This window comes from Physeter macrocephalus, chromosome 8 (genome assembly GCF_002837175.3).
Source record: "Physeter macrocephalus isolate SW-GA chromosome 8, ASM283717v5, whole genome shotgun sequence".
NCBI classification, from domain to species: domain Eukaryota; kingdom Metazoa; phylum Chordata; class Mammalia; order Artiodactyla; family Physeteridae; genus Physeter; species Physeter macrocephalus.
Genome location: NC_041221.1, coordinates 11,755,251 through 11,780,635, shown reverse-complemented (window position 1 = coordinate 11,780,635; position 25,385 = coordinate 11,755,251). Strand labels below are relative to the sequence as shown.

The window sequence follows — 25,385 nt, the reverse complement described above, 5'->3', positions numbered from 1 at the left end:
TGCATGTGTTGATAAACTCTAGCAAGACAAACTCATGTTACCTGGAGAGACTTTCTCTCTCTCTTCTTAATCCTGAAGTTGTATTTATTTAAATACTTGAAGAGTTAATGTACTCAAATAGATCATAATTCAGGAAGTCCCTGAGGGTTTGCAGTGAAAAATCTCATCTCCCCCATTTCACTTACACTCATATGCACCCTCACACATAACACACACACACACACACACACACACACACACTCACATACTCACACAGAGTATATACTCACACACTGTGAGATACTCTGTCAACTATTGACATAGTTCCTTGACTTTATTTTGGTGATAATATATTTGTCACCATTTTCTTAAGTAAGTAGGGAGTTTTTGAGGTTGAGCAGACGTGGTTAAGCTATCAGGCGGAAGGACCTTTGATGTTCTCCTACCTGTGCACGTGCATGTGTTGATAAACTCTAGCAAGACAAACTCATGTTACCTGGAGAGACTTTCTCTCTCTCTTCTTAATCCTGAAGTTGTATTTATTTAAATACTTGAAGAGTTAATGTACTCAAATAGATCATAATTCAGGAAGTCCCTGAGGGTTTGCAGTGAAAAATCTCATCTCCCCCATTTCACTTACACTCATATGCACCCTCACACATAACACACACACACACACACACACACACACTCACATACTCACACAGAGTATATACTCACACACTGTGAGATAACAGAGAACATGTATTGGTCTCTGCCCCCGATTCCCGGCACAGGCCTCCTGAAACTCTGGTGATTCCTAAGTGAAAAGACCACCAGCAGCATCTTTGGTTCTAGTATTTGGTCCTTGACCACCCCTGCCCTCACATACAGCCGCCCCCGTTTGGAGCATCTTGCATTGGGGTGGTACATGCATTGTAAGTGATAAGTCGATATCGATACATTATTATTGACTAAAGTCCTTAGTTTACATTCAGGTTTACTCGGTATTGCAGATAAATGGACAATGTATACATCTGGACAAATGTCTAACGTGTGTCCATCATGACAGTATCATACAGAGTAGTTTCGCTGCCCTAAAAATCCTCTGAGCTCCACCCGTTCACCCCCTACTCCCCATCCCCGGAGAGTAACCACGGATCTTCCTACCGTCTCCATGGTTTTGCCTTTCCCCGAGTATCTTAGAATTGGAATCCTACAGGATGGAGCCCTTTCAGATGCTTCTTTCACTGAATGATGTGCCTTTAAGGTTCCTCCACGTCTCTTCGTGGCCTGATAGCTCATTTCTTTTTAGTGTTGAATCGTATTCCATTGTCTAGATGTCCTGCAGTTTGCTCCTCCGCTCACATGGTGCGTGGAATCACTCATCACAGAAGCAGCAGGAAGTGATCAGACCAAGGCTGGTCATGCCACAGCAGAAGGAGCCCCAGATGCCAGGCCCTAAACAACCAGCCATCTACTTTCAGTCTCTGTAGATTTCCTTCTCTAGACGTTTCACAGAAATGGGATCATACGGTGTGTGAGCCTTTGTGTCTGGCCTCTTTCACTCAGCAGAATGTCATGGGTGTTGTATTGTGTCAGTGTTTCACCCCCTTTCAGGAACAAATAATACTCCATTATGCGGATGGACCATATTTTGTGCATTCACCAGTAGATGGACATTTGGGTTGTTTCCACCTTTTGGCTCTTGTGCATAATGCTTTCACGAACATTTGTGTACAACGTTCATTTTTGTCTGAATACCTGTTTTCAGTTCTTTGGGGTGAAGGGCATATTTTATGGGGAAAGGCTGGATCCTCGGCATCCCTCATGTGTAGCTGGTGCCTTGGGAAGAGGGGGCCCAGCCCTGCCTCTGGGTCCCAGGGAAGGTGGGGCTCACATGGCGGACAGGACGATGGTTTGAGACTCACCAGAATCTCCCTTCCTGCAGTTCGTCTCTACGGACCCAACTTCATCCTTCAGGTGTACTCAGCTCAGAGGAAGTCCTGGCACCCCGTGTGCCAGGATGACTGGAGTGCCAACTACGGGAGAGCAGCGTGCCAGGACATGGGCTACCCGTGAGTTCCGAGCCCCGTGGCCTCCGTGATGGTGGTGACGGGCACAGAAACATAAGATCAGTGCTTCTCTCTGCCCCTCCCTGGAAGTGCCAACCCAGGGGCGCCACGAACCTGTGTCTCCTTTCTAAAGCTGCTCTGGGAAACCAGCAGGGGACCGTGGGCACCAGACTCCTCCATGGCACCCCCCAGCCCTGCCTCTGGGGCCTCCATCCACTCCTGGTTACTCGAGGCTGTCCAGTGCTGCGGTCACCAGGGTCCAGGGTGCTGGCCGAGGGCCTTGGGTGACTCATTTCCTAAGGAACTCCCAGGCAGGGTCGAAGCCTTGACTCCACTCACCTCCTGGGTGGAAGTGAGAGGGGAGGGCTGCAGGGAAGGTCCGAGGGAACAGATCTGCATAACCTTCACTGCGTGATCGCAGAAGGCGCTGGAGGCCTTTGAACAGAAGAGAGCTGATCAACAGATTTATCCATTAGAGAATTCATTCCTCATGCAGCCACCAGAGGAGGTGGGAGAGGGGGGTGGGAGTGCCCCCTCCTCAGGATTCCAGCCAGGGACACGCCAGACCATCCTTGTCAACGCGTGGCAGCCGTCTGGCCTCCCAGGGAAGGGCTGTGCGATTTCATTGCCACCGTCTCTTCCTTGGGGGTGTCACCGTGTGACTTCTGTGCAATTCTAGTGTGTTGCCTTTATGCCAGTTTTCCAAATGAATTACCACTTGATAAGAAAGCCGGCATCTTAGCTAGTGAAATACTTCAAAATGCCAGCCCCCAATTGCAGCGCATGTCACTGTGAATGACGGAGAGAGGCCCCATCACGGTTCAGGGTCTGTATTTTATCACTGGGAGCATTTTAACATGTGTAATTTTGTTACATTATATGTGCTCACACATCCTTATTCTTACTGCTTCTTTATCCTAATCCAGATTAGATTAGAAACACGACTGATGGAGGACTTTTCCCTGACACTTCAGGCTTATCGGATGGAAAGATGGTTATAACGCAGCGTCACTTGACTGGAAGTTGTGTTTTTGTTTTCCCAGATGCTAAGGTTTTCCTCATAACCAGAATGTCATATTCTGATATAGCGATAACATAGGATTTACGAATGCTCACAAAGATCCCCATTATTTTAAATAAGATCTTCTGTCTTTTTCAGGAGTCGTTTTTTTTCTAGCCAAGGAGTAGTGGATGACAGCGGAGCCACAAGCTTCATGAAGCTGAATGTCAGTGCCAACAATATCGATCTCTATAAAAAACTCTACCACAGGTATTTAATTTGGTGATTTCTTTTTTAAAATGTATTTCATTGAAGTATAGTTGATTTACAATGTTATGTTAATTTCTACTGTATGGCAAAGTGATTCAGTTATATATACATTCTTTTTCATATTCTTTTTCCATTATGGTTTATCACAGGATATTGAATATAGTTCCCTGTGCTCTACAGTAGGTCCTTAATGCTTATCCATCCTATATATACTAGTTTGCATCTGCTAATCCCAAACTCCCAATCCATCCTTCCCCCACCTCCCTCCCCGCTTGGCAACCACAGGTCTATTCTCTGTGTCTGCGAGTTTGTTTCTTAGGTAAGGTCATTTGTGTCATATTTTAGATTCCACATATAAGTGATATATGGTATTTGTCTTTCTCTCTCTGACTTCCTTCGCTTAGTATGATAATCTCTAGGTCCATCCATGTTGCTGTAAATGGCATTATTTCATTCTTTATTATGGCTGAGTAATATTCCATTGTGTATATGTATCACATCTTCTTTATCCACTCGTCTGTCAATGGATATTTAGGTTGATTCCATGTCCGGACTATTGTAAGTAGTGCTGCAATGAACATTGGGGTGCATGTGTGTTATCGAATTGTAGTTTTGTCCAGATATATGTCCAGGAGTGGGATTGCTGGATGATACGGTAACTCTATTTTTAGTTTTTTAAGGAAGCTCCATACTGTTCTCCACAGTGGCTGTATCAATTTATGTTCCCACCAACAGAGCAAGAGGGTTCCCTTCTCTCCACACCCTCTCCAGCATTTGTTGTTTGTAGATTTTTTGATGGTGGCCATTCTGACTGGTGTGAGGTGACACCTCACTGTAGTTTTGCGTTGCATTTCTCTGATCATCAGTGATATTGAGCAGCTTTTCATGAGCCTGTTGGCCATGGTGAATTCTTCTTTCCTTTCAAAAATTGTGTAATGGGAATGAGTAGGAGGCGTCAGGGAGAATCACTGTCCAGAGTTTGATTTCTCGGCTGCAGCTGCGGGTTTGTCTGAGTCTCTCACGGGGAGGAGACTGGACTTGAAGTAGGACCTGTCCCTCTGGGCAGCTCTGGGCTTACTCTAGGGAAGTGGCTAAGGTCTATCTGCCGTCTTGTTTGTGTCCTCTGCCCTCAGCCCTCCATGGTGTTGGGTAACATTGCACGGTTGAAATTCCTCTTTGCTGATTGTTTTCTCTCTCCGGACGTTAGACACGCACCTGGCTGTGCGTCAGCGTGTGTGTCTAGGAGCCCACAAGAATGTCTCCGGGTCCCCAGTGGGGTGATCAGCTCATCCTGGTGGGCCCAGGACTCTGGCGGTTTCACACTGGAAATCCTGCTTCCCGGGAAGCCCCTGAGCCCCAGGCAGCGGGGGTGGTTGGCCCCCCGGCCCAAGCAATCGTGTCAGAGGATATGCTGTGCAAGGGGTGGGCCTGGGTGCGAGCGGCTGGTCCAGTGCACCAATGTTTCCTGTACCTGGAGGCCTACTTGCAGCGCTGGGCGGGTCGCAGTGCGTCGGGTGGGTGGAAATGAACCTGAGCTGGTCCCATGGTTGATGGTTTAACTGTTTAGGAGGGTGGGGGAGAGGGCGGGGCTTGAGCTACCCGTTTTGTGTTGCGTACGTTTAAAATGGTTGCAGTCTTCCTAGGATCATGATTACTCTCCGAATGTTCCTTGACGAGAAAGATCCACAGTGTCCTTCTCGCTGAAGTCCTCCTCAGCTCCCAGGTCCCAATCTCCCGTCCCCAGGTGGCCAGCCAGGCCGTCACCTCTCTGCTGGCCAGGTGCCAGAGGCTGCATTTAGGGGAGGATGGACGGGTCACACTTGCCCTCCTTCCCTGTGAGTGGGAGGCTGGGAGCAGGTTTGCGTTCCTGGTGGCCCCGGGGGGCTGACTTCTGCCTGGGGCACCTGGTCTGGCTGTGTCCCCAGGAATGTGAGACGGTGAGCCCAGGAGAAGGGGTGCACACGGCCAGGTGCGCCCATCCAAACAGCAGGCCGTGGTTTGCCCTCCCGAGAAGCTAAACACAGCTGCCTGGGCTCTTTGTAAATGCCCCCGACTGTCTCTTCATCGTCTTTGCTTACATGGAATCAGGGCTGAGCGGGGGAGGGAAGGCTGCCACCTCTCGGTAACTCACAAGGTGGCTGCAGGGTTTGGAGGAAAGAAGAGAAGGTCATTGCCTGGCATGTGGTGTCCCCGGCATGCATGGCGTGAGTGGGAGAACTGCTTTCCTCTTTGCTTTCAGAAGTTGCTCTTTGATACCTGAGCCCTCGCAGGGTTTGTCTGAGTGGCTGCTTTGTGCCCTGATGCTGGTGGCTGCACAGTGTGCAGAGGAGAATGACCTTATGCTGCTTAGAAAGCATCTTCTCTCAGTGGGAACATGTCTTCTCTTGGCATCCACTGCCCCCCAGCCAGAGACCACCAGGACATGCCTTGTCCTGGAACTGTGGGTGTCTCCATGGAAGGGGGTGAGAAGGGACTTATTACAGGGTGTGGGCTTGTGTTGAGTCATCTTGGGGAAGGTTCCAGGAAGCAGGGCTTTGCCCTGCCTTGGATGCTGTCCGGAAGTGAGGGTGATTCTGTAGTTGGTACCTTAATGGTTTTTATTGTTTTAGAAGGTGGGTGGCAGCCACGAAGCCAGGCTACGGCTGGGATTGGCAAAGAAGTGCGGCCACTCGTGTCAGCCAGCATGTTGGTCACTGTGTGGTTTGGACCAGGCTCATGGGATTGTGCAGGGGGCGTGCCTGCGTCCTGCTCCATCATGTAACAGTGGTCTGGCCCCATGTTGATGCCCTGGGAACTGTTTACGTTCAACAGAACATGGCCAGGTTCGAACATGTGGGTGTCAGGGCTGTTTCTCTTCTCCTCGGCATATTGGGGGAAAATTCCGTATACAGTGGAACGCATTGGTTGTTTCTTTTTCATATGTAACCGGAATTTCTGCCCCCCAAATGAGTAACTTTTCTTCCGTTCCCAGGCAAATGATTGACTGTATAGTTTCCTGTGCGGTAAATGTAAAGCAGTTATAGGAACCTGGAAGTTTACGAATGTCTTCCTTACAAAATTAAAGGATGATTTTAAATCCCTAGGAAAAATAATAACAGCTGATATGATGTGTGCTTATCTTCACAGCCACCCTATGAGTTGGTACTATATTAGCCCATTCTACAGGTGGGGAAATTGAGGCACAGAGAGGTTAGGAAGCTTGACCAAGGTCACACAGCTGGGATTTGAACCCTGCACTTTGACTCAGTGTCTGCGCTTTACTACTGTCCCCTATGTATATAGATTTACTTTCCTTATTCAAGTCTTCAGCTGTGGACTCTTCTATGTCTAGGGAGGCAGAGAGTGAGAAAAGTGGACGAAAATATTTATTTCTAAGTATTTTGAGAATCAAGTGTCTCGTTTGTTAGAGTGACCAGAATTTTCCCCTCTTCTTTTGTAGTGATGTCTGTTCTTCAAAAACAGTGGTTTCTTTACGCTGTATAGGTAAGTGATTCTTGGTTTTCCTTTTTGTGTTTCTAAAATAGGAAACATTTGGTACTTATAGAAATGTATCTCCCTGTGTCTCTGGGGGATGTGGAGAGATGAGGTGGGCTAACAGGTCAGGACACGCCCAGCACTGCCCAAGGGGCTCCTTTCTTGAATTCAGATGCACTTGAGACGCCTTCAGCCTCAAGTCCAAGAAGCAGCTGTCCCATGAGGACGGGCAAGCGCAAGAAACTGACGGGGCCGCACTCTAGGGCATCCCCGCGCTGGAGCTGGAGGCCTGTGGGTGTCCCCGTCCCTGTGTTTGGATTATTTATAGTTTCCAAACCTTCTACCGGTATGGAGGACACTGTCCCTGCACTCCCTTCTCTGGGACAGCCCCTTCCTGTTCCCATACGGGTCTCAGGCCTGAAGCCTGGCTTTTCAGTTTGAATAGGTGAAGCTAGCAGACGCCCCTAGGTGGACGCATATGCCCCAGTGGTCCCGCTGGTACCTTCCCACCCAGGCTGGCTCAAGCTTCTTTAGGTACGGAGAAAGCACGGCGCCTGCCCTGCCTTCCGGCGCACGCTACGCCATCCACCTCCTGGCAGCTTGAGAAAAGCCTCCTTAGCTCTGTTCCGGAATCTTGGGGCCTCTGAGCATTCGAGGGGGTGCCAGGGCCTTTGTTACCCAGGCCCCCCACCTGGGTGTACGGGAGACGCCGATGGAATCGCACGAGTGCCAAGGAGCAGGGGCACCCAGTGCCAGCAGAAGTGGTGCTTCCTGGGGGGCGGGGGGGCTGGAGGGCTGTCCTCTCACCCCACCCCCCAACCCAAAGAGACCAGGACACAGTCTCTGAAAGTCGGACCCCAAACAAACAGGAACAAGAGGAGACAACAGTCACCCTCCGGCCAGGCAGGACCCTCGGCCTGGGGGCCGTCTGGGCACTCGGTGTGCCGGCGTCAGGCGGCTGGGAGGGGTCGGCCCTGCTTCGCTCACAGGCCGGCTGCGCTGTGCTTGTCGCCCTCAGAGTGCGGGGTCTCGGGGAAGACGAGCCGCCAGAGCCGGATCGTGGGCGGGTCGAGCGCTGCCCCGGGGGACTGGCCCTGGCAGGTCAGCCTGCACGTGCAGGGCACCCACGTCTGCGGAGGCTCCATCATCACCCCCGAGTGGATCGTGACTGCTGCCCACTGCGTGGAGGAGTAAGTCCCGAGGGGGCGGGCCCCGCGGTTGGAGGCCGAGGCTCTGGGCCCTGCGGCCTTGAGTGACGTCTCCGACTCCTTCGAGTTCCGGTTTCTTTGTGGACAAGTGGGGATTCTAAGGGCGCCCAGGTCGTTGCCTCGCTGGGAGGGTCAGATGACTCGTGAAGCGCGTGGCCAAGCCCATCCCTTCAGCGTGCGTCCGTTACTCGCGGGGTCTGGCGCAGGGATGCGGTGTGGGGCTGGGGTGATGCTGGGATCAGAACTCCTTCTAGGGACTTCCCCGGTGGCGCAGTGTTAAGAATCCACCTGCCAATGCAGGGGACACGGGTTCGAGCCCTGGTCCGGGAAGATCCCACGTGCCGCGGAGCCACTAAGCCCGTGCGCCACAACTACCGAGCCTGCGCTCTAGAGCCCGCGAGCCACAACTACTGAGCCCGCGTGCCACAACTACCGAAGCCCGCGCGCCTAGAGCCCGTCCTCCGCAACAAGAGAAGCCACCGCCATGAGGAGCCCGCGCACCGCAACCAAGAGTAGCCCCGGCTCGCCACAACTAGAGAAAGCCCGTGCGCCGTAACGAAGACCCAACGCAGCCAAAAATTAAAAAAATAAATTTATAAAAATAAAAAAAAAAAAGAACTCCTAGCCCACAGTCTTGTCAGCTCTGTCCCACCCTTCCTGAGGCCTCTGCCCTCTTGGGAGGCCTGGTTTCCCCTGGATCCTCGTCCCCAGAGAGAGTGCACTCAAAGACACTCAGACCTCACACTGCCGTGCAGGAAGGTCCTCTGTGGTCCATTAAACACCCTGGGCCACAGCATTGCCCATACAGGTGGGTGGAGAGGGGCGAGGGTAGCCATCATTTATAGTGTTAGCTTTTGTAGAAGATACTGTTCCCCCTCCTTTTTTCTTAAACGTGGAGGGTTTTTTATGTTTGTTTTTTTTTTGGTGTTTTAGTCACATGCTATTTTGAAAAAGCCTCACTCATCAGAGCTATTTTTCTTTAGAGTGAGTCCAGGCCTGGCCTGGCCATTCTCTGGCTCAGTGGCTTCAGACAGTTCCCTCGAGGTGTCTGACTGTAGCATCTGCCCCTGTAAGACAGGTGTGCTGCTCCAAGGGCTGTTGTATGGTTGAAGAAAGCAGTGTTTATGACCCAAGAGCGTTCCCTTCCTTCCGTCTACCGTATTCCGTGGGCTGTAGGATTTAGGATTTTCTTAGAAGGGAAATACCCAGATAAAGGTAATGCCTGGACGGCTGTTAGGTTCAGAGTCTATTCTATTCATCAGTACACACTTATTAAGCACCTACTGTGTGCCAGGAAATGCTCTAGCATGTAAAAGTCAGTAAGACCCAGCCACGCCAGAAATGGGGTTTCAAACCTCAGGAAGGCGCCTAGGCTCAAGGATAAGCGTCGTCTCCGACTCCTTCGAGTTCCGGTTTCTTTGTGGACAAGTGGGGATTCTAAGGGCGCCCAGGTCGTTGCCTCGCTGGGAGGGTCAGATGACTCGTGAAGCGCGTGGCCAAGCCCATCCCTTCAGCGTGCGTCCGTTACTCGCGGGGTCTGGCGCAGGGATGCGGTGTGGGGCTGGGGTGATGCTGGGATCAGAACTCCTTCTAGGGACTTCCCCGGTGGCGCAGTGTTAAGAATCCACCTGCCAATGCAGGGGACACGGGTTCGAGCCCTGGTCCGGGAAGATCCCACGTGCCGCGGAGCCACTAAGCCCGTGCGCCACAACTACCGAGCCTGCGCTCTAGAGCCCGCGAGCCACAACTACTGAGCCCGCGTGCCACAACTACCGAAGCCCGCGCGCCTAGAGCCCGTCCTCCGCAACAAGAGAAGCCACCGCCATGAGGAGCCCGCGCACCGCAACCAAGAGTAGCCCCGGCTCGCCACAACTAGAGAAAGCCCGTGCGCCGTAACGAAGACCCAACGCAGCCAAAAATTAAAAAAATAAATTTATAAAAATAAAAAAAAAAAAGAACTCCTAGCCCACAGTCTTGTCAGCTCTGTCCCACCCTTCCTGAGGCCTCTGCCCTCTTGGGAGGCCTGGTTTCCCCTGGATCCTCGTCCCCAGAGAGAGTGCACTCAAAGACACTCAGACCTCACACTGCCGTGCAGGAAGGTCCTCTGTGGTCCATTAAACACCCTGGGCCACAGCATTGCCCATACAGGTGGGTGGAGAGGGGCGAGGGTAGCCATCATTTATAGTGTTAGCTTTTGTAGAAGATACTGTTCCCCCTCCTTTTTTCTTAAACGTGGAGGGTTTTTTATGTTTGTTTTTTTTTTGGTGTTTTAGTCACATGCTATTTTGAAAAAGCCTCACTCATCAGAGCTATTTTTCTTTAGAGTGAGTCCAGGCCTGGCCTGGCCATTCTCTGGCTCAGTGGCTTCAGACAGTTCCCTCGAGGTGTCTGACTGTAGCATCTGCCCCTGTAAGACAGGTGTGCTGCTCCAAGGGCTGTTGTATGGTTGAAGAAAGCAGTGTTTATGACCCAAGAGCGTTCCCTTCCTTCCGTCTACCGTATTCCGTGGGCTGTAGGATTTAGGATTTTCTTAGAAGGGAAATACCCAGATAAAGGTAATGCCTGGACGGCTGTTAGGTTCAGAGTCTATTCTATTCATCAGTACACACTTATTAAGCACCTACTGTGTGCCAGGAAATGCTCTAGCATGTAAAAGTCAGTAAGACCCAGCCACGCCAGAAATGGGGTTTCAAACCTCAGGAAGGCGCCTAGGCTCAAGGATAAGCGTTCTTGGAATTGCGAGGGTTTGCAGGCTGGTGGGGAAGCACGGGAGGAATAGGATTCACTGATGAGGTAAAGGAGGGGAGGGGGAGGCTGTGTGAGGTGGGGAGGGGGAAGGGCCTGAGACCACCTGGCCAGTCTCGTCCTGCGGCTTTTGACAAATCACGTCGCCTTGGAGACCTTGGCTCCGGCCGATGACTTTTGAAGACCGTCAAATGAGGGTTTCATGTTTGTGGTTCTGACATGCTGAGCGGTGTTCACCTCTGTCTTCCAGACCTCTTAACAATCCCAAGATTTGGACGGCCTTTGCAGGGATTTTGAGACAATCTTTCATGTTCTATGGAAACGGATACCGAGTAGCAAAAGTGATTTCCCACCCAAATTACGATTCCAAGACCAAGAACAACGACATCGCTCTTATGAAGCTGCAGACGCCTCTGGCTTTTAACGGTGCGTAGCTGTGTTCCTACAGCCCAGGGCGTGTGGACAGTTTTGACCGCATCTTAAGGAGAGGTTGACTGGAAATAAAATGTGCTGTGATGACCAGAAGGAGGGCATTTGCACTGAGTTGTCGTGTGTGGAGCCAGGGGAGGGGTTGGCTGCTAGAAGAGGGCTCAGCAGAGGCCGAGTCGCCCCCAAATGTGCCTCTGGCCACTGAGGGATGCGTTCACTGAGGCACTCTTCCTCCTCGGCACGGTGACGCCTTAATCAGCACACGTGCGCGTCGAGAAAAGTTGTTTCACTGTCAGCATCTGGTGGCTCTGACGGTCACGCGGCGCTGGTTTGCAGTTGCACCTGTTGTGAGTTTAATTATAAATTGCTAATCATTTACCTGCATCCTTATCAACTTAGTCTGATGCGGCCGTACCACGTCCAGTGTCAGCTATTTGCATCACAGGACTGTGGATCTTCAATCCTCCAAAACCCTAACTTCCAGAGGGGGGCGTCTCGCCTGTTAGAAGGAGGGTCCTGGCGGGGACAGGAAGGGGGGTGCCAGGACGCACTGGAATCCAGAAGTCTCCTTGGGCAGGAGGCTGGTGGCCCCAGGCCCAGGGAGGATCCAGGTGGACACTGGCGCCCGAGGCCTTCAGTTAGACCGACGCGCTCACGCCGTTTTCCCTTCTTGAAACAGAGAGAGTGAAACCAGTGTGTCTGCCCAACCCGGGCATGATGCTGGAACCGACACAGTCCTGCTGGATTTCCGGGTGGGGGTCCACCTACGAGAAAGGTGAGGCTCCCAGCAGGGGATCTGCAGGCCTCGGGAGCAGAGCACTGGGCTCTAAAGCGGGAGGTCTAGGTTTTGATCCTGGCTCTACCGCTAAGTGATTGGACGACTTTGGGCAGTTGGCCCAGTCTTTTTGCCTGTTTCCCCACGCGCTAGATGGGAAAATCCTAGCCGCCCTACCTACCCCATGGCCTTATTCAGACCAAATGGAACAATGTGCGGAAACTGCTTTTTGAAGGGTGACGGCCACCTAAACGTGAGGGGCACACGGCCCCCTGTGTCCGTATCCCACGGTCGCTAACAGGCCGCCCGGAAGTCTGCCTGCCTTTGATGGCTGAGTGATAACGGACTCAGTGAGGATGGGCTTGTGTGACCGGCAATGCCAGCTGCGAGGCTTTGTCCTCCTGCCCTGACACCACAGAGGGGGAAGAGGCACTAGACCCTCCTGACGCAGGCTGGCCCAGCTGCCTTCAGTTATCTATCACTTGCTTTCATCTCAGATAACGTTTTTCAGATGAAGGGATCCTTGCTGTTGCATTCTTATGGAGCATTGGATGGGCTTAGTCGTACATTTATATATTGTTTACATCCTTCCCAAAGTGTTTAGGGCACACCTACAAGGGATCCTTTAAAGCACGGTGAATAGCTCAAGGGCGGGGTGGGTGGGGGGGAGGGGGTGTAGGGGAGATGTCGGTGGCGCTGGGTGTCCTGGCATCTGGTCTAAAGAAAGCTCCTGGGTTGAGCCTTCCAGCTGTGAGCAAGGTTTCCCAGCATCCAAGACAAAAGGGAAAGTCAGCCCCGATTTGTGGAGCACCTACCAAGAGCTGGGAATGCAGCAGTGAACAAATGAGACAAAAATCTCTGCCCGCAGGAACTTCACATCCTGCTGTGGATGTCTGGGGGCAGGATGTGCTCAGACAGGAGATGAATAACCGAACTAGGTGCTTTCAAACAGCAGAGGTTTGCAACAGCGAGCGGTGGTCAGGGAAGGCTTCTCGGAAGAGAGGACATTTGAGCCAAGATCTGCATGACGAGAGTGTCTCAGGAACAGAAGGGCCAGTGTGGCCAGGGCACGACGAGCCGGGGTGAAGGCGGGGGCAGGCTGGGGCCAGGTCGCCTAGGGCCTCGTAGGCTATAGTGAGAGTACTGGAGTGACTTGATCTGAGAGCTGTGTAGGGAGTCTCGGAAGGGTTGGGGGTGAGGGCAGACGGAACAGCATGGTGAGGGGACCATGCTGTGTCCTCCGAGACGAGAAGGCGGCTCAGACCCGGGGGGGCGGGGGTGGGAGCACGTTTGGGACAGAGCCACCAGATCTGCCGATGGATGAAGTGTCAGCGGGGAAGGAGTGGGGAGTCACGGGAAGGCGGCTTCCCCGCTGTGACCCGAGCCCCCCGGTGGACGGTGGGACCATTTCCCGAGTCCGGGGGACGGGGTGGTGTGGCTTTGGGTGGAGGAGCCCTCTAGGAGAGGTACTGCTTCAGCACGCTAAGCCCACGGAGCCCAGAAGACATCCAGGTAGCAACCGGGGGACAGAGAGCGCCAGTCCCAGCGAGCGTCTAGGAAGGTTCCCCCTGCCGGGAGCCGAGGGCACATGGTCAGAGAGTGCAGGATCGTGTGGGGTTGAGGTGGAGACACAGGGCTCCTCGGGAGGCCCTGGGAACGGTCCAAAGGGGGAGCAATGAAGGAGGAAGGTTGATCCCAGGGCACCGAGTGGCCGGGTGGTGGGAGAGGATGATTCTAGGAGCTCCCCAGCCCCAGGGGCAGGCAGCCTGCCCCCCCACCAAATCTGGAGCCGCTTTAAACACAGGCCCCAGCAGCTGGAAGACACCCCGGGGCCCAGGAGCCGGTATGCGAGGAGGGGCGCGGCCGTCTCTCCACGCCCCCGGGAGGGAGTCCAGGCTTCCTGGGGAAAGCCAGGCCGTCCTCTGTCGCAGGGAAAACCTCGGACGGGCTGAACGCGGCGAGGGTGCAGCTCATAGAGCCCTGGCGGTGCAACAGCAAGCACGTGTACAGCGACCTCATCACGCCGGCCATGATCTGCGCGGGGTACCTGCAGGGAACCGTCGACTCCTGCCAGGTGACGACCAGCTGTGCTCGGCCTCTGGGCCTTGCCCGGCTCCCAGCGGGCCCGTGAGGCGCGCCTCCTCCCCGACCTGGGGCCCGGGGGGCGGCCGTGGGAAGTGACGGCCATGGACGGTGCGAAAGCCCTGCTACCCCCAAACGACGCACGCCGCTGCTTCCTCCGGAAGGCGCTATGTGGTCGAAGTGTCAGTGCCACAGAAATAAGTATTTTGACTCTTTAAAAATATGGGCAGCCATTTATCTGGTAACTATTACCTGATGCAGACTAAAATTCGTCGCTGGTACGGCCTCTTTGGGGGATTCTCTTACTATCACCTCGTTGGAGGAGACCTGCAGACCCTGCCATTACCCCCACCTCCTTGCCCTCTGTGATGTACGGCTTGTGGTTTCACTTCTACTCTGTAACCTGCCGTGTCCCCCAGGGTGACAGCGGAGGCCCTCTGGTCACTCTGAAGAGCAGCGTCTGGTGGCTGATCGGGGACACAAGCTGGGGGTCTGGCTGTGCTAAGGCTTACCGACCCGGAGTGTACGGAAACGTGACCGTGTTTACAGACTGGATTTATCGACAAATGAGGGTAACTTTCCCGTCCTCCTGATTGCGTTCTCTGACTCGCTGTGTCAGAGCCTAGGAGGCGTGGTCCCCGTGCCGGGTGGCACCCCCTCCCCCACGGTCCAGGGCCCACCCCTGGTGTTTGGATGAAAACGTCTGGGGCTCAGCTTTGCAGGGTCCAGAGCTGACTGTGATGGGCTTCCTTGTGCTCTGCTGACCACGCTTAGTTCTGGCTCCGGTGGTTCTGGTTACCCACGCAGACGTCCCCGAATCAAACGTCTGGTGATGGGCAGAGAGCAGGGAGAGGCAGGTCAGCCAGCCGTGACTCTGCCCTGTCCTTTTCTGGGCTATCGGGTACGCCCCGGGGCGGGGAGCAGCTGGGGTTCTCTGGTACGAGGAGAGGTGGTGAGGAGGGCAAAGATCCCAGGGGCTCCGGGTGACCCTGCCTCCTCAGGCTCCCGGGCTGGCCTGCAATGCATAACGGAGCCCAGCCCTTGGGCTCTGCCTGCATCCTGGGTGAGGGCCAGATGTCTGTCCAGCTCACGGGCCTCGGGACTGGCAGAGCTCACAGATTTCGGCTCCTTCTAAGGGTAGGCTCCTGGTGGAAGAAAAAGTTCTATTCTGTCCCCTCTCAAGCCTCCAGAGGTGCCCAGGTGCAGAACCAGAGGGCAGTGTCCAATAAGGTCCAGCCCGCGTCTCCCCAGATCGAAACCGTGGGACCTAACACCTTCAAGTGGCCATGGGGCCCATCCAGTCCCCGCCCCAGAAAGGGCCGAGTGCTGGAAATAGATGACCCCCTCTGACCCGCCGGGGGCTGTGTGGCGGAGGGAAGCTGGGGGGCTGCGGTGGGGCTGGGAGGAGAAGGCAGCCCGGACACCTTGAGGGAGGTGAGCCAGGCCAAGGGGAGACTGTCCCTCCAGGATGAGAGAGCAAACGGGCAAGGTGTGTTAAGGTACTGCCGGTGGCTCAACACGGCCAGAGCGGGGAGCGAGAGGGCTGGGTAGCAGCAGAGAAGGTGGGGTAGAAAGCAAGACTAATTAGACACTTGACGTCTTTCAGTGGCTAAGGTCACGCTCGGCTTGCCCAGAGAGGCCTGTGTCCCAGCTGTGCTGAATGATTGGATCCCTACACACACCCCGTTCCCCCTTATGCCTCAGGGCCTTTGCACATGCTGTCCTCCACTGTCAGCCTAACCCCTTGACCTTCATGCTGTAGAAAAACAATATCCCTTTGTCTTATTAAGCTTACTCATTGGTGTATAAGGGCCTCACGTTCATTTAGGGGAAAAAATAATTTTCTACCTTTGTTTGTCTCAAGAAAATAACATCGTTTCTTTTTCCTTTTTGAACAGGCAAACAGCTAATCCATACGGTCCTTGACACCATTCCACAAGAAAATGAACGGGCTGATTTTTAATCCCTGTGCATAATGTATTTTTAGAAATGATTCCCAGGTCCTTTCGTTTTTATTAAATGGTGACCCTGTCTGTCTTTGGCGCGCTCCACAGTTCTCTGCAGGCCACGTGGCCTCCCCCACCCCGGGCCCACACTCCCGCGCCCCTTGTCCGACTGGGGAGGCCCAGCTGGGTGTGGGCATGCAGGGCCAGTGCAGAACAGAGGGATGGGGTCTGTCCCACGGGGACCTCCCGTCCAAGCCCCGTTCCAGGGGCCCCTCTTGGATGCACAAGGGGCTGGTGACTTCTCAGCTGCTGGATGGCATGAGATGGGAAGGGAGGAAGCCCGGTAGAACCTGCAGGGGCCACCCTCTGGGGCCATCGCCAGTGAGGGCCACTTGGGGTAGCCCCAGGGCCTGTCTCCCCATGAGGGATTTTACTGATCATTTTTTAGTGCCTTCTTAGCAGCCCTGGAAGGTGGCTGGAAATAAAGGGACCAGCCCTTCATGGGTGATGACTTGATAGCCACTTGTCAGGGCACTGAAATCTTTTTTCCTTCTTGGGGGGCGGTGAGGGTGTAGACAGAACCCTCAAAGCAGATGTGTTCAGTGCTGAGCACTGCGGGGGCAGGGGGCCCCTGCCTGTTGGGTGGGGCTCTGTCCAGGGAGACCAGCCTTACTCCATGTCTCCTCCCTGTCCCTCTCCCGGGACACTGTGCTACGCCCCCCCGCACTGTGGTCCCACCCCGAGTGGGGTGCCTGCCGACCCTCTTAAGGCCTGCTAATCACGTGGAAATTGAGGTGACCCAGGGCAATCAGGGATACGGATTAAAGACACACTGTTTCCTGTAAAGTTTCTACATGTTACTACCTCAGTGCTCATGGAACCTGGGCCGTGATCCTCTAAGTAGTTCTACACTTGGCTCTCTGAAACTACTGTTGTCTTTGCCTGTGTGGACAGCAGCAGACTTGAGTTGCTTTTACAAAGTGCCTGGCTCCGAATTTAATGCTCTGTAAATGACATGCTAAAGCACAGCATCCGTGCTTGTGACAAAGAAGAGAGAGGTGTGTGTTGGACTCCCCGTGACCCCTTCCAGCCCCTAAAGTTTCCCTGGAGGGAAGGTCACGTTTCAGTTGCCAAGTGTGAAGCGTAAACGCGGGGCCGTGAGGTTCTGCCCCCTCTCAGACACACTGGTGTTTCCAAGAACAAATTGAGTGATTCTGTGCTAGGACTTAACCTTGGAACGGAAGGCTGTACGATCCACTTGCAGGATGCTCTCCGCCTGCTCCCCGAGGCGGATTTTAAAAAGCATTGTCATGGTGAGAAGGCGTTCCTTCTTTAGTGCTTCTCTTAATTTATGTGACCACTGTTTGTCTTCTGTTTTGTATCTTTTTAAAATTGTAAAATTCAAGTGTGAAAAATTGTACAAATAAATTATGCATTCTTTTTCCAAACGTGTGTTGAGGTTCTGGCGACCTGTGTGGCCACCGCGAGCCAATCTGCGTTACCTTGTAGGGCCAGGATGTTGGAGCGGCTGCTGCGTGGTGGGGTGGGTCTGAGGCCGGGGGGGAGGGGCTGGATCTGAGGGAGGGGATCACCTGTACCTCCCACTTCTCCCAGATTCAGACCCCGAGACCCAACTCTCTTCTAGAACTCTCTGCCCAGTGTCCCAAGAGTTTTCAGAACCTGCCTTCTCAAACACGAGTCTAGCATCTCTTCCCCTAAAGCTGTCTTCCTAAAATTCCCGTGAGCTCACGGTGGCAGAGCTGCTTCCTTAACTAACAAGCACCTCCGTCCCTGGAGTTGTGACCACAGGAGGGAGAGAGAGATCGGGTAAATGTTTTCCTGCCTGGAACAAAAATCCATTCTCATTCTTCGAATTCCCCCAATCCAGCAGGTCCCAGCAGGTAACAGGTGACTGGAGAAAACACCTGGCCTTTGTCTTCATCATGTCAATTTGTGTTAAAATTATGGAAAAACTTGTCATTAAAAAAGCAAGCACATGTTTTTGTTAGGTAACGTTCAAAAATACAGTTGATTCTCGTTACTCGTGGCAATTATGTTGTACAAAGTCATCGCGAACCTTGAATTAGTGAATACTGAATCATGGCTCCTAAGGGACCAATAGGGGCAGGTGCCTGCCAGCCACCTGTTCTTTCTGGGTAAAAGGAAAGTGATTATGAGCACCTTGTGAGTCCCCAGCAGGCTTGCTCCCTGGGGAGATTCCCGTTCTCTGGAGCACGGACTATCAGCTTTCTTCCTCCACTCAGTCTAGGAATCTCCAGGAAAACCGTAGCAACAGCCAAGAAGAACCCTCGGCAACACCAACACCTCTGATTCTGGTCCCTTGTTGGTATTGGAGCAGTTACTCGGTCCAGCCGCGGGGGGGCGCCAGCCTCCAAGTGTCCAGAGCATCCCCTCTCGTACAGGAATTCTCACATTGTCCCAAAGCGCTGAGGATCACGGAGTCCTGAGTGTCAGAAGGGCCCTGGGACGGGGGTGCGGGTGCGGTGGGGGCTGGGTGGGAGGGGACAGTGTAGCTAGTCCACCTCCCCTTACAAGCGGTTGTCCCACTGGGCCTGGGAGTGGACAGCTCGTGAGACAGTCTCTCCCTTTCTGGCGGGGTGTCTGTGCGAGTCCCCAGCCCTGCCCAGTCCAAGGAGGACAGTCAGGACCGTGCTGTGCCCCTTCTGGTCAACTCATGGTTAACGGTCCACCCTCTCTGCCCCCCAGACCTGCACTGGCCTGTAAAACCCCACTGGCTGGGCAGTGACCTCTCTGGACTTGGGCTTTTTACCTTTCAGCCTCATGCCAGGTGGCCAGCGACTAAGCAGACTGGACACTCGATCAGCACACATGATACACAACGAATGCCGATTGCTTCACATTCTGTCGCATGTCTTTCACTGTAGCCCCCATTTCCCTTCAGCCTCTCATAAATAACGGGCCACATTCCTCTGTTCGGCTGCTCGTTGTGACCTGATCCAGCACGGAGGGAAGCCCACCGACTGCTGCACGCGTTCCAGCCTGCTGTCGTTGGCAGCCTGCTCCCCCCAGATAAAGAAGGTGTCAGAGAAACGTCTGGTCGAAACGAGTTTATCACAAATCAAAGAAATAGGCTTCTATGTGCATTCACACACGTGGCACTAATGCCCCTAAGACGTCGGGTGTGAAAGGCTATGGCAGAAACTGGAATGACCCTTTTAGGATGCTGTGTGGGTATCGGTAACTGATAAAGTGATGGAGAGAGTTCAGGGAAAAGGCGGGGCAGGCGTGGACCATCTACGGAAATCACTTGATGCTTGAAGCCAGAGTGCCCATCGCAGCTTCTTACTAGGTCGTCATCCACTCACAGCAGGGATGATGGCTACAGTCTGACTACTGACCACCGGAGCAGCTGTGAAATGGTCAGCTAACGACGCGAGGCTGGCGGGGAAGGACGTCGGTCGCCCGCTCCCTGGAGACCCCGGGGGCGGGACGGAGGGCGGGTTCAGCGGACCTTGGCGAGCCGCTCCCTCAGGAGTTTCCTCTTGTCGCTGGTGTCGCTGAGCTCCGTCAGCAGCCAGTCGTACTCGTCCTTGTTTTGCAGCAGCTGCAGCATGCCCTTCCGCAGCCGGCCGCCGAACTTCGTCTTGAGTACGAAGAACCGGATGATCAAGGGGGTGTGGCGGGAGGTGCGGGTGCTGACCTCCTGGCAGGAAGGGAGGGGCAGTTCACAGGGGGGTGAGGGGCTGCGGCCGCCAGGAGACCCCGACGTCACCGCGGAGCCCCGGCGCGGACGAGACCTGGCGGGTGCAAGCTCCCCACCTGGGTTTCAAAGGTACCCTCGTCCTCTGTGCTCCAGGCGGCACCGCGTCTGGGGCCAACCCCGAGCCTCGGCTCCCACCAGCCTCTCCTGAGCACTAAATGCTTACTTCTGATGCAAGAGGGTAAAACGTGCTCTAAAAAGGTAAATGCGCAGACTGAGTACAAAAACTACATTTTTAAATTATTTACAACTCTGCCCCAAAGATTTTATAACCTTTGTTTTTTTTTTAAATCAAGGCTAAAATTATTTAGCAGAAAAGGAGCTGGGCTATCAAAAGCCACAGAAGGGAGCTCTCTGAGTTCTAGGCACGTTGAAAGTTCGTTTCAACCTTCCTTTCTCCCTCTCTGTAACTGAGCAGGTCCCTATGGGGTGCTGGGACAATATCCCCTCCTCACCCCACCCATGTCCTCTGCTTGCCCTTTGTCTCTAAAAAAAAAAAAAAAAAATGCAAACAAAGATCAACCTTCCTTTCTCCCTCTCTGTAACTGAGCAGGTCCCTATGGGGTGCTGGGACAATATCCCCTCCTCACCCCACCCATGTCCTCTGCTTGCCCTTTGTCTCTAAAAAAAAAAAAAAATGTATCCAAAGAATAAATTTAATCAGAGAAATGAAAAAAGGCAGCAACAAAGGAAAATAGTCAAGCAAAACAAAATAATAATAGCTTAGCCATTAAACAAAGTCAAGGACCTTTAGTCCCTCCTCAAGGGCTACAGACAATATTCTGCACCATGTCCTCTGAGCTGCTTTACAGATACTAAAACCCCTGCCAGGTAAAAGAAGTTAAGTATATGCTGCCCACAATCACGTAGACCCCAGATCGGTTGGAACCAGAGGGTTGATGATGTTGACTCCTGGTGATCTCACCACCAACCAATCAGAGGAATGTCCACGAGCTCATCACGCATCTCACAACCCTCTCTTTAGCATGTAACCCTTCCTCTTTTCCCTACAGAATCTCCAAACAAAACCTGGAAAATGGGGAGTTGGTTCTTTGGGCCATGAGTCCACCTTCTCCCCAGGATTGCTGGCTTCCTGAGTAAAGCTGTCTTTCATTTTACCCAATACTCGTCTCTCAGTACTGGATTCTTGAGCAATGAGCAGCTGAACCTGAGTTGGGTAACGTCACCACACCCCACCTGTTAGTGCAAAGTTTCTCTTTCCTAAGATAGGTTGATGTCTCAACAAGCTGATATATACCGGTACTGTGGCAAGTTCTGCGACCTCTCCGTGCTTCAGTTTCCTTCTCTATAGTATGAGCACCTGGCCTCATGGGAGGGCTGAAAAGATTACATGAGCTAAAAATAAAAGTTTAGAAAGATGCCAGGAGTGGAGCAAGCACTCAGGGTATGTGAGTGGAAGGAATCAGTGAGATGGAGCTGGAACACACGCTCCGTGCGCCAGGATGAGAGCAGGCGAGGGATGGGACCGCCAGTGTCACCAATGCAGGGCGGGAGAGAAGGGACAGGCAGATTGGAGGCCTTCCAGGGGGATGCTGGGGCCAAGAAACCGACGTCTGATGTTGGAGAATGGACACCAGCTGAAAGGAAGGGCTGGTCTGTCTGACCAACAAAACCACACACCCAAACAGCTTTTGAGAGTCTGGTATGAACACGGCTGCCAAAGTCATTTTCCCATTGTCCTGGAGATCATCCAAATCATCCCTAGTTTTGGTGAAGTAGGAGATGGGTAATGTTCAGCCTGTGACCCACGTGTAACAGAAGCAGGGGTGGTCAGGCAGAGCCACAAAGGGGGAGGAGAGCAGCATGGGTCAGACAGGGAAGGAGAGGGAAAGCCTTTCCTTCCGGGGAGCTACCTGGTGAGCACAGTAGCCCAGTGAGCAGGGCTGGTGCAGAGTTCTTCCTGACCAAGTGGGTGTGGGGAGCTGAGGTGGTGGGCCACACAGAGAGTCACACAGAAGGGCCACGTTGGCATGAGACCATCTCTTGGTAGCTGGGAGGAAATTTCTGAGTAGTGAAGATCAGCTCCCCTGGGCCCTTTCGCCAGGGATACTGTGCAAATCATTGCCCCAGGGAAATCCAACACATTTCATGATGGGTGTGCCAGGGAGGATAAGGCTCCAAAGATGTCCCTGTCCTAATCGCAGACTCTGCAAACGTGTTCCTTTACATGGCAAAGGCGAGCTGAAGTTGCTGATGGAACTAAGATTGCTAAGCGGCTGATGTTAAGAGAGGGAGTCATCCCAGATAGTCTGGTGGGCCCAGTGCAAAAGAGGGAAGCAGGCAGGGGGGTCGGGGGAGACGTGAGTCTGGCAGAGGGTGGAGGGATGGCCGCCCTTAGAAGATGGAGGAAGAGGACACGAGCCGAGGAATGTGGGCAGCCTCTAGAAGCTGGACGAGGCAGAGAAAGAGATTCTCCCCTAGAACCTCGAGAAGGCACACAGCCCTGCTGACACACTGACTTTAGCCAGTGAGGGTCATACTTAATAGGAAAAGTGGGGTTCTCATTAAAGTCAGAGACAAGGCAAGGCTGTCTGTTGGCTCACTATCGTTTCGAGTTGCATTGAAGGGACCAGATGAGGCGAGAAAAGTTTGAAGTATAAAACTGGAAAGAGGAGGGAGAGTGTGAAGCCACCACTATTTGCAAAGGGATGAGCATCCGCTGGGGAAACTCAGGAGAATCATCTGTAAAACTACCACAAACGATAAGAGAATCAGTACGGTAAACAGGCATAAGACAATATACAGAAATCGTATCTACTAGCAACAAACAGAAGATATAATGGAAGAAAAGGCTCATTTCCAGGAGGGACCAAGTCGAGAAAAGATGCAGGAATAAACTCCAGAAGTGCACACGATCTACACGAAGAGAACTTTAAAACACTTCTAAGGCCCCCAGAAAGGAGATCTTAAGAAGGAAAGACCCCTGATGCTCTTGAATAGGAAATTTAAAGCCACAAAGGTGTCAACTCTTCCAGCGCAGACAGAAATTTTCCCGAGGAAGAAGGAATTCGGCCTGTGCTCAGCACTCTTCAGCTCCCGCCCAAGAGCCTCCTGTCTGGCTTTCCTGATGGCTTGTCCTACACATCTTGGACTTGACCAGCCAGGCTCCACAATCATATAAGCCAATTCCTTTGCTCATATTTATCAATATAAAACAAGCCTTATCCTTTCCCCAGGTGTAACCGTCAGTTTCACGTGTCACCTTGGCCGGGCTGTAGACCCCCTTATTCAATTGAACTCTCATCTAGGTATTACTGTGGAGGTATTTTGTAGATGTGGTTAATGGCTCCGATCAGTTGACTTGAAGTAAAGGAGATCATCCCCTAGAATGTGGGTGGGCCTCACCCAATCAGTTGAAGGCCTTAATGGGTGCGTGTGTTTGTGTGTGTGTGTGCACGTGCGTGCACGCGCATTACTCACTCTAAAAGGCTCTGCCAGGCAGGTGAGCAGATGAAGGGGGGTGAGCTTAGCTGCAGGAGAAGCCAAGGGGCACACGGGTGCCCCCGCCTTGCCCTTCACCGGCTTCACTCACACATCCCAGGGTCTGTAGGTCACAGAGTTCCACCCTCAGTTTCCACCCTCAGCAGCCTTGTTGCTCAGAGTGTGTCCCAGTCCAGCAGCGTGGCATCCTCTGGGAGCCCGTCAGGAATGCAGAATCGTGCCCCACCTCAGACCCGCCATGCCCCACCTCTGCATTTCCACAGGATCCTGTACATGTGTGAGCGTGGTCAGTGTGAGAAACTCCACCCAAAGTGACGGAGACATCTGGTAAACCAGGAGACTGCCATTTGCTTTCCTGTCCAGACTTTCACATATCCCAAGGCTCGGAGTTGGGCATCCTTTCCCAGGATGAATCTGATGGCCCTTCAAGTTATTTGAAATGTAGGGTAGCAACCAAAGCACATGTCCTTGCGAGCAGCTTGTCTGTGGCCAGAGGCCGCCTCCTTCCAAAGCTGCGGGGAGGGGTTCACTCACACTCCTCGCACTGAATATTCACAAGAACCCCGAGAGGAGGTACCCCTTTATAGAGAAGAAAGCTAAGGCTCAGAGAGGTTAAGTAACTTGACCAGGGCCACACAGCCAGCCAAAACCAGATGCAAGTGGCTGTAAGTAACAACCATTCTCATCTCTCTGATCGAGTTGCTTCTACAGAGGCTTACCCAGGGCTGAAAGATGGAGCTGGCAGTCACCTTACAGTGACAAGACAGAAAAGAGACACTCACAGAAAGGAAACGGATGAGAAGTGCCGTTCTGAGGTGCTCGCAGACTCACCTGGTGGTAGGCGATCAGGTGCTGAAAGATCTCTGCTATGGACGGGTCTGAGGAGGGGGGCTGTGGTTGGAAATAATAGTTTGACTTTTTGTTCTTTTCTTCTTCTGCCTCCTTCTCTCTGACCCGCTGTAACGCACGCCGATAAATCTGGTCCTGGCAGTAGACGATCTGCTCCATTTGAAAGTGTAGTCGGATCGATTTCTCGGCTTCCGTTTATTGTTCTAATCTAATGTCTTCAATTTTGGACCATGGCAAAGGAGAAACACAAAATTTCCGTCTAGCAACAAATCACTGGGTCACAGGAAGAGAGGTCCTCTGCAAAGAACTCCACCAGCAGGTGCCAACTGGAAAATAGCATGTGGCTTTGGAGCAGTGTCTTGTCCCTGTGTCGGCTTATCTGGGCATGGGGAGGCGGGGTTCCCATGCCCAGCCAAGGGTCAGAATTTCCCAGGAAGCCTGAGCCACGCATGTGAGCAGACCCTGCATCCCCAGAGCCTGGGAACCCACATGGGCTCTGTTCTCGGGCCTGATCTCCAGCTTTTTCCTATTCTCTTTTACACGTTTTTCCATCTGAGGAGGAGGAGTATTTTTCCACCAGAGAGCTCACAGGGATAAGATGGAGGCTAGATTTCAATCAGTCAAATTCCGTATGTTTCATGTTCCTGGAGTTTAGAGAAACTGGCTGCCAGAAAGCCAGGGAGGAGACCCTTCACACAGAAAGTATCTGGACCCCCAGACTTCACTAAGAGCCACTGAGTGTGATGCACGATGCCAGGTGCAGTCCTAAACCTTTTCCTCTAGGTTTCATTACAACCTCCTGCGGAAGGCATTCTTAGTCCCATTCCGTGGATGAGAAGCCGGAGGCCCAGGCAGGTTAAGTAGCCCTAAGATCTCTGGCTTGAGAAAGGCAGAGCCAGTCTTTCCATCTGTACTGGGTCTCCATCCCCTCCATATTCATACATTGAAAGCCTAATCCTCAATAGGATGGCATTTGGAGGTGGGGTCTTTGGGAGGTCATCAGGTCATGAGGGTAGAGCCCTCACGAATGAATTGGTGCCCCTCTGAGAAGAGACATCAGGGAGCTGTCTCCCCCCACCACCCATGTGAGGATACAGTGAGAAGTCAGCCAGCACCTCGAGCTGGGATTTCCAGCCTCCTAGACTGTGAGAAGTAGACGTCTGCCGTGGTATTAGTTATGTAGCCCAAGCAGGACGAGGGGGAGCCCTTGTGCTGAGATTGGACGAGTCTTTTCCATTCGGCTTCCTCAATGAGTTTTTGGATTCAGGGCCATTTTCTTCAGATGGGACAGTGTTCCCCACTCACTACAGCTCTCTTTTGTTCCTGTGACTGAATATTTCCTTTCCGAATTCTTGATCTCTCACCCCCTC

At 52.9% G+C, this 25,385-nt stretch overlaps 2 protein-coding genes across 2 annotated transcripts in view; one reads left to right on the top strand and one right to left on the bottom strand.

Moving 5' to 3' along the window:
- The window catches only part of TMPRSS2 (transmembrane serine protease 2), a 32,878-nt gene extending 18,269 nt beyond the window's left edge, over nt 1-14,609 (top strand). The window contains exons 6-13 of the mRNA XM_024120360.1: nt 1,910-2,036; nt 3,193-3,303; nt 6,743-6,786; nt 7,796-7,967; nt 10,981-11,156; nt 11,839-11,934; nt 13,866-14,008; nt 14,436-14,609. Of these exons, the coding sequence (XP_023976128.1) occupies nt 1,910-2,036; nt 3,193-3,303; nt 6,743-6,786; nt 7,796-7,967; nt 10,981-11,156; nt 11,839-11,934; nt 13,866-14,008; nt 14,436-14,609 (1,043 nt within the window). The remainder of the gene's footprint in view (nt 1-1,909; nt 2,037-3,192; nt 3,304-6,742; nt 6,787-7,795; nt 7,968-10,980; nt 11,157-11,838; nt 11,935-13,865; nt 14,009-14,435) is intronic.
- Nucleotides 14,610-19,297: 4,688 nt separating this feature from the next.
- The window catches only part of LOC102982101 (interferon-induced GTP-binding protein Mx1), a 59,729-nt gene continuing 53,641 nt past the window's right edge, over nt 19,298-25,385 (bottom strand). Inside the window, 1 exon segment of the mRNA XM_055086383.1 lies at nt 19,298-19,647. Coding sequence (XP_054942358.1) covers nt 19,298-19,647 — 350 coding nt within the window.